A 14399-nucleotide genomic window follows, 5' to 3' on the forward strand; every position below is an offset into this window, starting at 1 on the left:
CTGTGACACTGCCTCTCAGCCTCCTCATGGCTCCCATTCTAGGCAGAATTTAAGGGAGATCTTGTCTTCCTCACAAACCTTCAGCCCAGGAATAACCGAAGCAAATGGTCATTTTTCCAACAAATAGTTCCTTTAAAAGGCTTGTCTCAAATTCTAGCCAATATCGTAAAGCCTTAACTCATTCCCCTCCATCCTGACCTTTCCAGAAAGACATGCCTGTGTTCCCAGCACATCACCTTCCACCCAGTACCACCCGCTTCTTGGCGCAGTGTTTTCATACTCAGCCTGCCAAGCATCCCACGAGGTCTGGAGAAGAGGCGATAAATTAAAGGAACTCAAAAACCAATTCTTAACACTTCAGAAACTGAGGGTTTGAATCCTGTTTCTACTGAATTGTCAGTCCTATTCAATGCGAGCCCTTGCAAAGCGGACATAAATATGTGTATTGTCAAACCTCACAGATGCCAAAAAAATTCTTTTCTTTTCTTTTTGTTTTTCCTCCCTCCCTTTTTTTTTCTTTTTACTTTTCTTTTTTTTTTTTGTTTTCAAAAAAAAATCTTTAAACATTGATTTGCTTACCCAGCTTTTTGTAAAAATTTTCTATTTTTTATTTTTATAAATTGCTTTTGTTGTATTTTTCTTACTTCAGTCATTTAAAATTTAAAAATAATAATTCTTGGCCAGGCACGGTAGCTCACACTTGTAATCCCAGCACTTTGTGAGGCCAAGGTGGGAAGATCACTTAAGGACAGGAGTTCGAGACCAACCTGGGCAATATAGTGTGACACCGTCTCTACAAAAAAATTTTTTAAAAATTAGCTGGGCAGGGTGGCAAGCACCTGTAGTCCCAGCTGCTTGGGAGCCTGAGGCAGGAAGATCACTTGAGTTCAGGAGTTCGAGATTACAGTGAGCTATGATTGTGTCACTGCACTCCAGCCTGGGTGATGGAGCAAGACCCTATCTGAAAAAAAAAAAAAAAATTCTGATTTTAATAATTCAGAAATAACCAAAGTAAAAATAATAGTCTCTTGATCCCCATCCTCTATGGTTTCTTCCTCTTAGTTATAATTTACAAATAACAGTTTGGTGTGTATCGTTCCATACATTGCTCATGCAAATGTATTTTATACATATGTATACAGATAAGTGCACACAGAACTGTGTATGTGTGTGTGCATATATATATCTTATACATTATATATACTACATGTACTATTATATATAAATAGGATCATCATTGTATATATTATTCAATAACTTGCATTTTTTGCTGAAAACTAGATAAATGGACTTCCTTCGAAATCTGTACTTTTAGTCTATCATATTTTTATTACTTACACAGAATTCTGTGATATGACTATACTATAAGCCAACACTTCTCACTATTAAGGAATATTCAGGCTTTTTCTGGTTTTCTATGAATAAATATTTTGCTGCAGATAAACTTGTCATGTATCTTTATGTATTTCTGTTGGATAAAGGCCAGAGTGTGCACATTTAAAAAATTTTTAAATGCTGCCGTAGTAGTTTTTTTTAATTTTTTTTCTCTATATATTTTTAGCTGTCTAGATCATTTCTTTCTACTTTTTTTAGTAGAGATAGGGTCTCACTGTTGTTCAGGCTGGTCTCGAACTCCTGACCTCGAGCAATCCTCCTGCCTTGGCCTCCCAGAGTGCTAGGATTACAGGCGTGAGCCACCGCGCCCAGCCTAAATGCTGCCATAGTAGTTTTTAAAAAATTTATTTTAGTGCTTTACAATCCTATCAATGGATCATTACTGCTGAGATACATTTAAAATCTTATGGTAATTAAAGCCTTTTGCTATATCTATGCTTTTCTGGGAGACCTCAAGTTGATTGCATTTACATTTTTGTTATTTAAAAATAAGAAATCTCTTTTTACCACCAGGTTAGCTATACTGATTATATTCACTTAATTGCATATTCACCTAATCAGTTAGAACTGAAATGCTATTTAGGTAAATTTGACCAACTCAGATGTCCTCCTTCCACCAAAGTCACACCGAAACTTCAATAAAGCATGAGTTTATTCCTAAAATGAATTCACAGTCTGGTAAAGCCTGAAGATATTTGAGAAGTTTTTCAGCAGCTACTTGATTGTTATGAACTGAAACTATAAAAGTGATGAGTAGCTAAGCTCTTGGAGTGTTTGGAAATTCTAAACATTTGGTAAATGTGGAAGATGGCACTATTAGGATGACTAGAAATCTCCATATTCTTTTCTGGGGAGTTCTGTGCAATTTGTTTATTTAATAAGAGAAAGACAAACAGAAGCAAATTTACAAAACAACACAATTTGTAAAAATATAGGGGCAAAAATAATGTCCAACCTCCCTATTCAAATTACAAAGACGTCTTAGTTGAGGATGTTGGCCAAAGTTTGGTGAACTAACCATTTCATACATACATCCCTGTTGGGCAACTTGATTATATGTGTCAAAATCCTTAAAAATATGCCTTGATGCAGTAATTCTGTTCTTAGAAATTTATAAGAGTGAAAAAAATTGAAAGCAGCCTAATGAGAAATAGGGTAGAAGTTATAAAATTATAGTAAACTAGATTATTGAGCCATTAAAAATCATATTTGTAGAGTCTACCTAATGACATGGAGAAATAGACACTGTATAATAAGTAAAAAGAAACAAGCTTCCAAATTGTGGTAATATTTCCCAGAACAGTCCTTGTTAAGATGCTGAGATCTCCCATGGCCAAATTAACTGGAGAAATGCCCAGGTGATCAGAATTAAACTTATGCCCATCCTATTAGAGATTCATAGAACGTAAGTATTTCCCAAATTTCTTGACTTTGAAACTTTTTCTAAGGAATACCTATGATCTTGTTTTAGTATACTTGGGTTGCCTAGAACATAGTATGGGAAGTCCCAATATGTAGTTCAATTTCATTTTTTGTTTTTTTAAAAATGTAATATATCAGTGTATTACATATAGCACTTTGGGAAGCCGAGGTGGGAGGATTGCTTGAGATCAGGAGTTGGAGGCTGCAGGAGCTATGATGATGCCATTGCACTCTGGCCTGGACAACAGAGTGAGACCCTGTCTCAAAAAAAGAAAAAAAAAAAAACCTGGGGAAAATATATGAAAAGGTCATCTCAGGATTGTAAAATTACTGATAATTTCTTTTCCTTATATTAGTCTAAATTTCCCAAATTTTCTGCCAAAAATAAAAAAAACATAGATCACTTCCAACATTCAAGAAAAGTTGTATTTTTATTTTATTTTATTTTTTTATTTTTATTTTTTTTTGAGACAGAGTGTCGCTTTGTTGCCCTGGCTAGAGTGAGTGCCCTGGCGTCAGCCTAGCTCACAGCAACCTCAAACTCCTGGGCTTAAGCGATCCTACTGCCTCAGCCTCCTGAGTAGCTGGGACTACAGGCATGTGCCATCATGCCCGGCTAATTTTTTCTATATATATTTTAGTTGGCCAGATAATGTTTTTCTATTTTTAGTAGAGACAGGGTCTCGCTCTTGCTCAGGCTGGTCTCGAACTCCTGACCTCGAGCGATCCACCCTCCTCGGCCTCCCAGAGTGCTAGGATTACAGGCGTGAGCCACCACGCCCGGCCTTATGGAAATTTATGGTAAAAGAGCTTGGTGGGGGGAGTTATATAAAAAATAAAACACAAGCATTGGAGTCAGATCTGAGTTCATCCTTTTGTTTGTGATCTTGAGCAAAGCATTTAACCTCTGGCTTTCACTTGCAAAACCAGAATACTATTAATACCTCTCACAGGGCTGTTATCAAAATTGTGTCAGGTACTTTACAAGCGCGTCTAAAATATGCTTATGCAAATGCAAAGATTGCTTTATTTGAATTTTTTGGTAGTAATTACATGTATAAGGAAATACCTTTTTAAATGAAGTTTAGTATGTATTGGGATAAGTGTTTTACTGTGGAAATATGCTTCTGAAGTATGAATGAAATGCTCTTGTTCTTAAGCGAAGGATGTGGTTCACTACATTAAATTAGAGTGAAATGGCTATAGACTAATTTAGATGATTTCCATTTAATTTTGAGTCAGAAGTAGTTCTTCCCCCCCTCTACTTTTAGCATTTGTCAAATAATTGTCATAAAGATGAGGTTTTATCTACCATGATCCATTATCTGTGATTCAGACCCCTTTCTCTGACTTTTTCCCCCCAAAGATCCTCAAATTAAAAAAAAAAATGATTAAAGAATTCAGTTTCTCGTGGAATTCTTATTAGGAATATTTTCTTTTAATCTAAAACAGATAATCGCTTTAAAATGTTAAGATGTTGGTGCAGCAAATGATAAAGTATGTTTTCACACTTCCTTCATAGCTGCTTTTTGCAATGACTTTTTTCCTCTCTTTGTCACATAGCAACTCTACAGAAAGAAGCCAGGTTTAGCCATCACGTTTGCAAAGCTGCCTCAAAATTTGGACAAAAACCGATATAAAGATGTGCTACCATGTGAGTATCCGGCATGAATGCTTCTTCCCCGCCCTCCCCCCCCCACACTGAGATAATGTTTCCCTTTTTAAAACAGATTGTCTGGTCTTCTGGAACGATTTTCAGCGTGTCTGTAAACACCACCGTCTTTATTGCAGCCATTTCAGACTGAGAACAGTTGGAGACTAGTGCCTATGCTAATGAGCGGGAGCCGCAGAGGGGGCTGGGAACGGAACCCTTGTGCACTTGGACTCTTGTTCACTTGGAATGATCAAAATAATGCTCGGAGTAATTGGTCAATTTTTCTCTCCCCCACAGATGACACCACCCGGGTATTATTGCAGGGAAATGAAGATTATATTAATGCGAGTTATGTGAACGTAAGTCAGGACTCTGGATGCTAAGAAAGCACATTCATCACCGTAACAAGGACAAGGACGGCTTGCGTGGCGCTTTGCGGTTGACAGAGTGCCTTCCTGTTCACTGCCTCATTTCAGCACCACGACAGCCGTGTGAGGGGAGGCAAAGTAGTCTCCTTTTACAGAGGAGAAAACTAAGGTTTGGAGAGGCTAAATAATTTCAAAAGTCACAAAGCTAACAGAAGATGGAACCCAAACATTCTGCGTTTCTAATTCCATCATCCACGTGCCTCTGTACTGGGCTGCTGTCATTTAGGTGTTGGTTTTTGCCAGTGGTATGTTTGTAACCTTCTGTATTTTTCTCCACATTATTAGTGCCATCCTGCCTAAAAATAAGAAAAATAAAACCTCCTCTGTACGTACAAAGAAAAAAGAAAAAGTGAAAGGTTTCACATGTTGTGGGGAAAGCATTTATTCTCTCTGAAAATGTATCTTGGGCAACTTAATTGGCCTCTCTAAACTTTAGTTTCTTCCTCTAAACCCAGGTCAGCAAACTTTTTCTGTAGCTGGCCAGATAGTAAATATTTGGTCTTTACATTTTGAAATGTAATCACTTAAAAATACTAAAAACCACTATTAGCTTTCAAGGTGGCAAGCAGATCTGGCCTCTAGACCATACATAGTCTGCCAACCCCCGATCTAAACAGACATGTGATTCCTAAGATTAGGTTCTCAAGTCGTAGCAAAATGTCAAGAACTGCTCTAATAAAAATTGGTCTGGTCAGTAATTCCACTTATTCCAAAACATCTGTGGGATACATTGGCCCTCACATCAACATTTCTGATGTCTTGGGCCAGGTGTGGTGGCATGCACCTGTAGTCCCAGCTACTTGGAAGGCTGAGGCAGGAGGATCGCCTGAGCCCAGGAGTTTGAGGTTGCTGTGAGCTAGGCTGACGCCACAGCACTCTAGCCCGGGTGACAGAGCAAGACTCTGTCTCAAGAAAAAAAAAAAAATGATGCAAGCATTCAAAGCCATGTAGAAAGCAAGCAAAATGCAACAATATTTGGTGGTGTAAACCTGTATGGATTATGCTTTAAATAAATGTAAATCAATATTGGTAGAAAACCCTGCCGAGAGAAAGACTTGGGGTTGGGGATTGGTACATACTGCTCAAAGTACAGATAGCCAGTATTGATTATTTTTAGAGCAGGGCAATAAAAGTCATTAAACTCTTTTGCCATCTTGCAAATACATATCTGATTTTTGCCTACTGAGTATCATACAGTTTTATCTTAAAGATCTAATGGTAACATTGTCAGATATTTTTCAAGGATTTTTAGAAATAACTTTTTTGAATTTTCGTATTTGCTGTGTATTGATGAAGAGATATTCTTCTGGTATGATGTCAGTTAGCAAGTAGAAGAGTTAAAAATCCAGTTCCCTGTCCACCTGTGGCAGTGACAGATTCTAATACCTTACCAATCTCTTGCCAGATGGAAATTCCTGCTGCTAACCTTGTGAACAAATACATTGCCACTCAGGGACCCCTGCCACATACCTGTGCACAGTTTTGGCAAGTCGTCTGGGATCAGAAGTTGTCACTCATCATCATGTTGACGACTCTCACAGAGCGAGGGCGGGTAAGTGGCTTGAGTTCCAATTCAGATGTGTGCAGTGTCATACCATGCTCTGTGGAACATGAATCTCAGGGCTGGATAGGGTCTTCTGTGTCTCCTGTCCAGCGACTGTGTGACCCTAAATTTCCTGTGTAGAGCCACAGTGGGCACTGCCAATGACGGGCAGCTCAGCCCTCCTGCACAGTCCTGGCTTGGATCCATTATAACAAGCCAACAGGCCTCCTCCCTGCCTCACCTCACCTGCCCCAGAACCCCTGCATGGCTGTGGCCTCCCCAACCCGGGACCAGGTGCTGGTCCTGAAAGAACGTATGCATGTGGTGTTAACAATGGCTGTAAAAAGTAGGAGAAATTCTGTAACTGACATGGTCGGTATAAACAGACCACTGGTCATATAACTGAAGTCAGTATGCAAGGATACCTGTATCATGAAGTCCCTAACGTCTGGATATCTTTATTGTGAAACTTTTATTCTGAAACACATTCCAAAATCAAATATAAATTAATTCGAATCACCTGCTTTGAAATGATCTGTGTGCCACCTCCTCCCAGGGTCCCTCTTCGGAGGGGGGGGGGGGGGTGTTCAGAATGCCGAGTGAGTCCAGGTTGAAAATCAGAAAACACAGGAGTTGGAATGGACAGTAGGTTTGAGGAGATGAGTCTAGCCTCTCACCCAAAACAACAAAGCAAGAATTCCTACTGATTCTACACAGCTTCCTGGATTGCAGAGGACTTTTAAATGGGTTATCCCAGACAGAGGGCTCCCTCCTCTGCTAAAACACTTCGCAATGAGCTGAAACCCGTGTTGCTTTTAACCTCCACCCCATCTAGTTCTGCTGCGTGGAAGACACAGAATCAGTTACCCCCCTCCTCTCTGTGAGGCCCCTTCAGATGTCTGAGGATAACCTTTGGCTTCCCTGAAGCTTGTGGTCAGTGGGAATTGTGTGGGCCTCGTCTTGATATTGCCATGGAGCCAGTTTCCCCCGTTTTGTACGCATGCCCTTGACTCTTGAAGCCTTCCTGCGGGCTCTCTGAGCCCGAGCGTTCCCGTATGTAAAATGGAGATGATGATAGTACCCGCTTGAAGGGTTTGTGAAGACTGAGGCAATACATATTAATAGAAGAAGCTTGGAGAACTGCAGGTGTCCAGCAGATGCTAGCTGCTGTTTTGTGTCATCGTCATCATCATCACTGGTTGGATTCAGCCCTCAGATCCGGCCTTTAGAGAGCTGTTTTTGGGTTTTCCTTATTTCTTTGTGTGGGCTGTCACTCCTAGCTTCTTGTCATTCACAGGTTTGATGAGAATCTCTTTGCTTCACATAAGTCACTGATAAAGATTTTTAAATCCTCTAGAGGCAGTAGGAGCCTCCTTCTGGAGTGCTGTTAGAGCATCGAGAGCACACTTTGGGGAGCAGTTGTTAATCCGCACAGCTCTGCTCATGTCTCTTACCGTTTCTCCCTTCATCTACCTGTTTGCCGTGAGAGACCGTCAGAAGCTTGGCTGAAAGCACAGTGCAGCAGGTCTAGGAATCACCTGATCTCTTTGGAAGCCTCATTTTTGTCTGTTTTTGTTTTTTTATGATTTTTTAAAATTTTGTCTTTAATAGGAAATGAAGTTACTTGGATGCTTTTTGAACTTAGGCAACCCTGGCTGGCTCACGGTAGTGTCCTCTATTTTTCTAAAGCGCTTGCAACAATCTGATTCTGTGGTGTGGTGGATAAGAAGCCATACTTCCTGAGTTCAAATCCTGGTTCTGCCACTTCCTACCTGTGTGGCTTAAAAAAAACTACAAAACCTCTCTATGTAAAATGGAATAGTAATAGCACTCGTGGGATTGTGGGGGAGTTGAATGAGTTAATACAGGTAGTTTTCTGGGAAGAGTGCTTGGCATATAACGAATATTACATAAATGTTAGCTGGTAGTAGCAGCAGTAGTAGTAATTTAGGTGCCACCTTAGGCATTATTACCAGGACTGCACTATAGTTGTTTTACTGTAGTATTATTTATTGTTATTACTATTCTTTAAATTGACTCATCATTCTTTGCTTTAATAAATTTTGAAGGATATTTCTTAGCTGGAAGTACAGTATCACTTGCCATAAATAGAAGATATGTGTAAAAATATAAAAACCACAAATTGATGTTATTAAATTGTAAATACTCTTGCCTTCCAGGCTCTGAACCTAAGGCCTGCTCTCTCTCAGTCTCGCTGTGTTATAAAAATAGAGTTAAAATATTAGGGAGGTAATGTTAAAGCTGTGCTAGACCCAAACCGAGGCTTCTCTCCAGGGCACAGTCAGAAACACTGCATGGGAAAGACTCACTTTCCCACAGTGTGGTTCTGCGTTTAATGCACACTCAATCTGCTTCTAATGTGCCACCAGGCATTGCACATTTTGCAGGCCCTGGTCGGGGCCATTCTGGTATTTTATAGATACTAGACATCAAGTGTATTGGCTTGTCATTTCCCCATTTGAGAATTATACTATATTTGCCTTCCTCTGGTCCCTTATTCAGTTACTTCTGGGTGCCTGGATGCTACAGATTGTCTCGGGAACAGTTCATGGAGATGCCACTCTCCTGTCCCATAAGGTCTTTTAGTTCATGGTACGATTTGATTGACTGATTGGACATGAGATCTCTCTGTGTTGCCCAGGCTGGCCTCAAACTCCTGGGCTCAAGCAGTCCTCCCGCCTCAGCCCCCAAGGTAGCTGGGACCAGGTGCGTGCCACCACACCAGGCCCACGATGCAGGGTTCTAGAACTGTCACCTGAATCCGTTCAGGCAGCTTGACGCTGTCACTGTCTTGTCTGTGCTGGGCTTCTCTTTGCCCTTTAAGTTTACGGTACCTTTTCAGCAGGAAGGTCGTTCTTCTCCCCAGAGAAAAGAGAGCCCAGCCCCCACAGGAGTGGTCTGTTGTCTTAGAGCTGGTGACAGACGGTCTGCTCCTCTTTCCTCGGTCTGCTTGTTCCAGCTCAGGAGAAAAGGCCCTTCTGTGATCCAAGAGGCTGCCCTTGCAGATCCTGCGCTGCCTGCTGGGTCCTGCTGGCGGGCCCCCTCTCCACACCTGAGCTCATCTGAGGTCCCTGTGTGACCCAGCGGGTTCTTCCTAATGGAACCCATTCCAGCTGCTTCGTCAGTTTGCTGCAGTAGAGATTCCCATCTCCCACGAGGCCTCGCATTCCCTTCCCGTATCTGGCCCTGGGAACTTCTCTGCCTGCTTTATCAATTGTTAGAAACCTGTTGTCTGAAATCCAGGGTGCATGTGTCCCCCCTCTCCTGTTACAAACCCTCAGGTGACCGAATTGCCCAAGCCTTTTATCCCGAAGCCCCTGTCTCATCTGCGTCACCACCCACCAGTTCTTCCAAACTGGGAGCCGGTCACTCCAGGCAAGCAGGTTCGCCTCTTGCTTTTTCTAAAAGATGAAACCCTCCGCATGTCCTGTGTGTTTCCTTCCATATCACACATGTATCAGATTGAGGCTTCCAGCATGGGTGTGGCTGACCGGGGTGGCCGGCCGGGTGGCCCACCAGCGCTCTGTGCTGCTCTCCAGTCTGCGGGTGCAGGGAGGGGCTCCTTGAAGCCTCAGAAGGCCCGGTGGTCAGTGGGGTGGCTCTGATTTCTCCCTTTGTTCATTCCAACCCAAAATGTTTTTCTGTGCTCTCCCTCCGTGCTCATGGATTTCTTCCGAGAGGTGTAACTTGTCAATTAAAAAAGTTACTCTCCCTCACCTTCCATCAGAGATGGTTCTTTGGGGGAAGAGAATTACTTTTTACATCTATATGTGAGTAATGTGGATATTTTTCCTTCCCTGCCGACCAGCCGTCAAAGGCATGGGCTTTTGGAGGCATTGGAGTTCTGGTGGGCACCATTTTTAGCTATTTAACCTTGGGCAGGACTCTCAGCCTCAGTTTCCTCAGCACTAGGAGGGAGGTGGTAATGCCTGTCTGTCTCTTGGGGTCGTTTTGAGGATTAGGAATGGTCTACCTTGAACCGATGCCTGTCCCGTAGGAGGTGCTGCACATGGGGTAGTGACTGGACCCTGTGCTCCTCGTCCCCCAGGGCCAGAGGAAGATGGGTTTGCTGCTCTGTGCAATGTTAGGGGCCCTGGATTGTCACAAGGATCATGTGAAGTGATGGGAAGGGGTTTGGGGCAGTGCAGAACCCTGTAAACTCCCTTGCTCTTGTTGTCTGTTAAACTCTCTGCTTGGTAAAATGCATACTAGGGCTATGAGGCTCTCCCCAAGGAACTCATCTTGGAGTCAGGTTTTGTCCGGCAGTCTGGTTCGGCAAATGGATCTGGGCACTGGCTCCTTCTACCTCCTGAACCCGAACCCACCTGCTCATTTATTGATAGGACACAACCACCTGAGTGTCCTCACAAGGTGCCCTGAGCCAAAGCCATCAGCCACACATATGCCCACAGATGGCCAATCCCCTGAGCCCACCATTCTGTCCATTGGCACGTGGCCACCCAGCCACCCAAGCCACTGGAATTGGGCTTGGCTCTGCCCTTCTCCTGACTTCCCACATCCACTGATCATGGTCTGCCACCTCCGTTCTCTCCTCTCTGTCCCCTTGGCTTTTGCCTTCTCTCAGGACCTTTGCGCGTCTCTTCCATGAGCTACAGCAGCCTCCATAGTGGCCTCCCGTCCCAGCATCTTCCCCAGTCGGGCCCATCTGCTGACACCGCCTTCAGACAGACCTCTCCGGTGGGTTGCCTGGTCCTCGCATTCTCCTGCTCAGATCCTGTGATGGCTTCTCAGATGCTCAGAGTCTCGCCTTCCCCGCCCCCAGCCTGACTTGTGCCTTCTGTGCCGGTGGATGGAACCATCTGTCGTTCCCTAGATACACAGTTGCCTCTTCTCCTCGTGTGTCCCGTTCCCTCTGCCTGAATGGCCTGTCCTTGCCTCACCCGCCTGATAGACCCCTGAGTCCTTCAGTCCTGAGCTCCCATCCTCTGTCCAGGACGTCCACGCCGCCTCCTGCACAAGCCACCTCTCTCTGCCTTTTCTCCACCTTTCCTTTCACACACATTCCCTGCACTGGATTTGAGAGCACCCTGAGGACAATGCCACATCATGTCTAATTCATCTCAGCACCCTCAGGGATGTCTGTTGACTAAGTGGCAAGAAAGCAAGCTTTTCACCATAAAGCCTTATTAATTTGGCCCGTGACCCCCCGCCCAAACCCCATCTGGTCCATCTTCCTGAGATCATACCCTTCCCCCACCTGGAACCCCACCTTCGGCATGTTCCCTCTGGTCCGGAAAGGCACATCCTTTCAGAAGCCATCTCTCTGGTCAGCTTTCCCTTCCTGACCTCTTCTCAAAGCCACACTTGGAACTGGCAAAAGAAGGAACAGTCCCCACTCAGATCTGCGAGTCCCCAAGGAGAGAGTGTTCTGATGGCCCTGGCAGCATCTGCCCAGGGTCTCGTCCCTGTCCCTGGCAGCTGGTTGCTGGCCTTCCAGCTTCAGCGACCTCCATCATTGTCCAGAAGTGCTCCTGCCTTCCCCACCGTACCAGGCCCTTTGCGTATGTTACCTGTTTAATGTAAGCCCAGCCCTGTAGAGGCCCGTTTTCTTGTCATTTCACAGTATATCCAGCTGGCAAAGAGTTCACAGCCCTGTAGTGAAATTCCGGGTCTGCCCCAGTTCCTGTATGTGTGTGATCTGACACAAGCTATTCATTCTCTGAGCCTCGTTGACTCATATGCAAAACAGAGACAATCATTGCACCCACCTCAGCTTGTTTTGAGAGTGAGATAGAATACTGTTCATGAAAAGTGCCATTCAGAGCTTGGCATATACTGCTCAGAAGGTTTTAGGCTTTAGCACATCCCACCTTGCAGTAGCAGCATTAATGTGCACTCCGAGGCTCAGGGAAGTTTAGTAACTTGCCCAGAACCACACAATTGGTTGGCAGAACTTAGTAAACAGGATTGAAACTCAGGATCTCCCCAAACTTCTTGCTGTTTCCACTACACCCCCAGTGCTCTCAGATCCAAGTACACCTAAGATCTGAATTTGATCAGAGTTGTAAAGAGAGAGTCCAGTTCCGGTCAGATTCCCCATGGGTAGGGAACCTCTCTGGGAGCACGGGTGTTTGTAGTTCTGCCTCGCATGAGTTGGTCACTTCAGAGGATGTCTTCTCCCCTGTTGCCCCGTGGGCAGGCACTTCTCCTTCCGGGACAGGTGAGGAGGCCAGTGCGCCGGGGCTTGTCGACTCTGCCCTGGGTTCTACAGATGGTAACCCTGTCCTGTCCAAGCAAAGTCAGGAGGTGGCTACCACCTGCCATATCCATGTTTATGGTTTCCAAGTAAAGCCTTAACTCCAGCTTTCCAGCAACATACTTTCATCTCACATATTCACTGCAACGTTTGAAAAGAATAGAAAAGCTATTTCTGGACAAAGTTCATGTCTTTTGGTTATACCGCTTTTGCACCATTAACAAATGTAATTTTTACTTAAGTTGGTACAACTGTATAAAGGCTTGGGGAAAAACACCTTTTTTAATGAGTGAGAATTTGACCGACAGAAGGAACTATGATAGGCTGGACAGCTTAGCTGTGAAGTTTGCTTAGAAGCCAGAGGCAGGTGCCCAGATGGCTACTGGACCAAGCTGCAGGGTTTGGAAGGGGGGGTAGAAAATGGGAGGGTGGGGGGATCAGCCGGTCTCTGGGGAAAGCACAGCCACACTGAGAGACACTGTGGGGCTTCCTTGACCGCTATATAGGGAGCATCAGCCCCATGGAGCGTCATCTGTGAAAGCATTTGAGGGCCTCAGAGACGCTGCTCAGATGAGAAATGATATTCGTCTCAGTTTGGGGATTTCCTTAATCCGGATTTTTGTGGAATCTCTGATCACTCATACTTGTTGACGTGGAGCATAACAGCAGCAGTAATAATGGCCACTGTTGACATGTCCTACAGAGGGCTTGGCACACCTCCAGCCTCTGCCACCAGCCCTGAGGCAAGGTGCCGTCCCCGTCTTTCAGGTGGAAAACGCAGTAATCAGAGAGGTTTAGTAACTGGTCCCAAGTCACCTGGCTACCGAGCGGAGGCGGAAGGGATCCCAGCAGAGGCGTATCTGACACCCCCATGCGTGCCCTCCACTGCTGTATCTGAGGCCTCCCCCTCAGGAGGGCAGGGGCAGGGGCTCTTGGAGCCAAGGAGGGGCCTGAGGGACAGGTCGGCTAGATCAGGCACCTGGCAGGTTGGGCTGGAGGGTTGGTCATAAGCCAAGGCCCCACGTCTGGAGTCTCTGCTCTTCTTCCATAGAGCAGACCCTGGTGGGGAAGAAGAAAAGTCTCCTGTCTTCCTCCTCCTCCATGCTCCCGCCTGGGGCTGATCAGAGAGCTGTGGCCTGGCCCCTGGCAGGCTGGCCCCTGCCCCACTCTCCAGAGGAGGAAGGAGGTTCCTCTGCCCCCCGCTGCGCCCCAGGAGCATACACAGAGCCAGCAGCCTTGCCTGAGTTTCTTTTCTCCCGTCAGCCCTCACAGGTGTGTGTGAGAGGACTCTGGCCGACGCCTGTCCAGGGGCACCTGCTCACGTGCACCCCCACAGAGAAGGCTAACCTGTACTCGGTGCTTCCTTACAGACCAAATGTCACCAGTACTGGCCCGACCCCCCGGACGTCATGGACCATGGTGGCTTTCACATCCAGTGTCAGTCAGAGGACTGCACCATCGCCTACGTGTCCCGAGAAATGCTGGTCACCAACACTCAGGTGAGCGGCGGTCTAAGGGGGGGCACAGTGGAGGGGCAGGTGCTGAATCAGCAGCCACTGTGGTCCCAGGTGGGCCACACTGCTGGGTCTGCCCTCTGTTTGCACCTGGGCCTGGTGAGCACATCAGTAAACGTACAAGACGAGCCATCAGAGAGCCAGTGCCCGATGTTCACAGCAGCCCGGTGTCCATCGGCAGGAATGGACAAACAAAATAGGGTAT

At 45.2% G+C, this 14399-nt stretch overlaps 1 protein-coding gene across 8 annotated transcripts in view; it reads left to right on the forward strand.

Moving 5' to 3' along the window:
* PTPN3 (protein tyrosine phosphatase non-receptor type 3) overlaps positions 1–14399 on the forward strand; it is a 106438-nt gene that overhangs the window by 87471 nt on the left and 4568 nt on the right. For all 8 annotated transcript variants that reach the window (XM_045562532.1, XM_045562531.1, XM_045562535.1 and 5 more), the window contains 4 exons: positions 4381–4471; positions 4769–4830; positions 6305–6451; positions 14051–14179. In XM_045562532.1, coding sequence (XP_045418488.1) covers positions 4381–4471; positions 4769–4830; positions 6305–6451; positions 14051–14179 — 429 coding nt within the window. The remainder of the gene's footprint in view (positions 1–4380; positions 4472–4768; positions 4831–6304; positions 6452–14050; positions 14180–14399) is intronic.

Source organism: Lemur catta, chromosome 10 (assembly GCF_020740605.2).
Source record: "Lemur catta isolate mLemCat1 chromosome 10, mLemCat1.pri, whole genome shotgun sequence".
NCBI classification, from domain to species: domain Eukaryota; kingdom Metazoa; phylum Chordata; class Mammalia; order Primates; family Lemuridae; genus Lemur; species Lemur catta.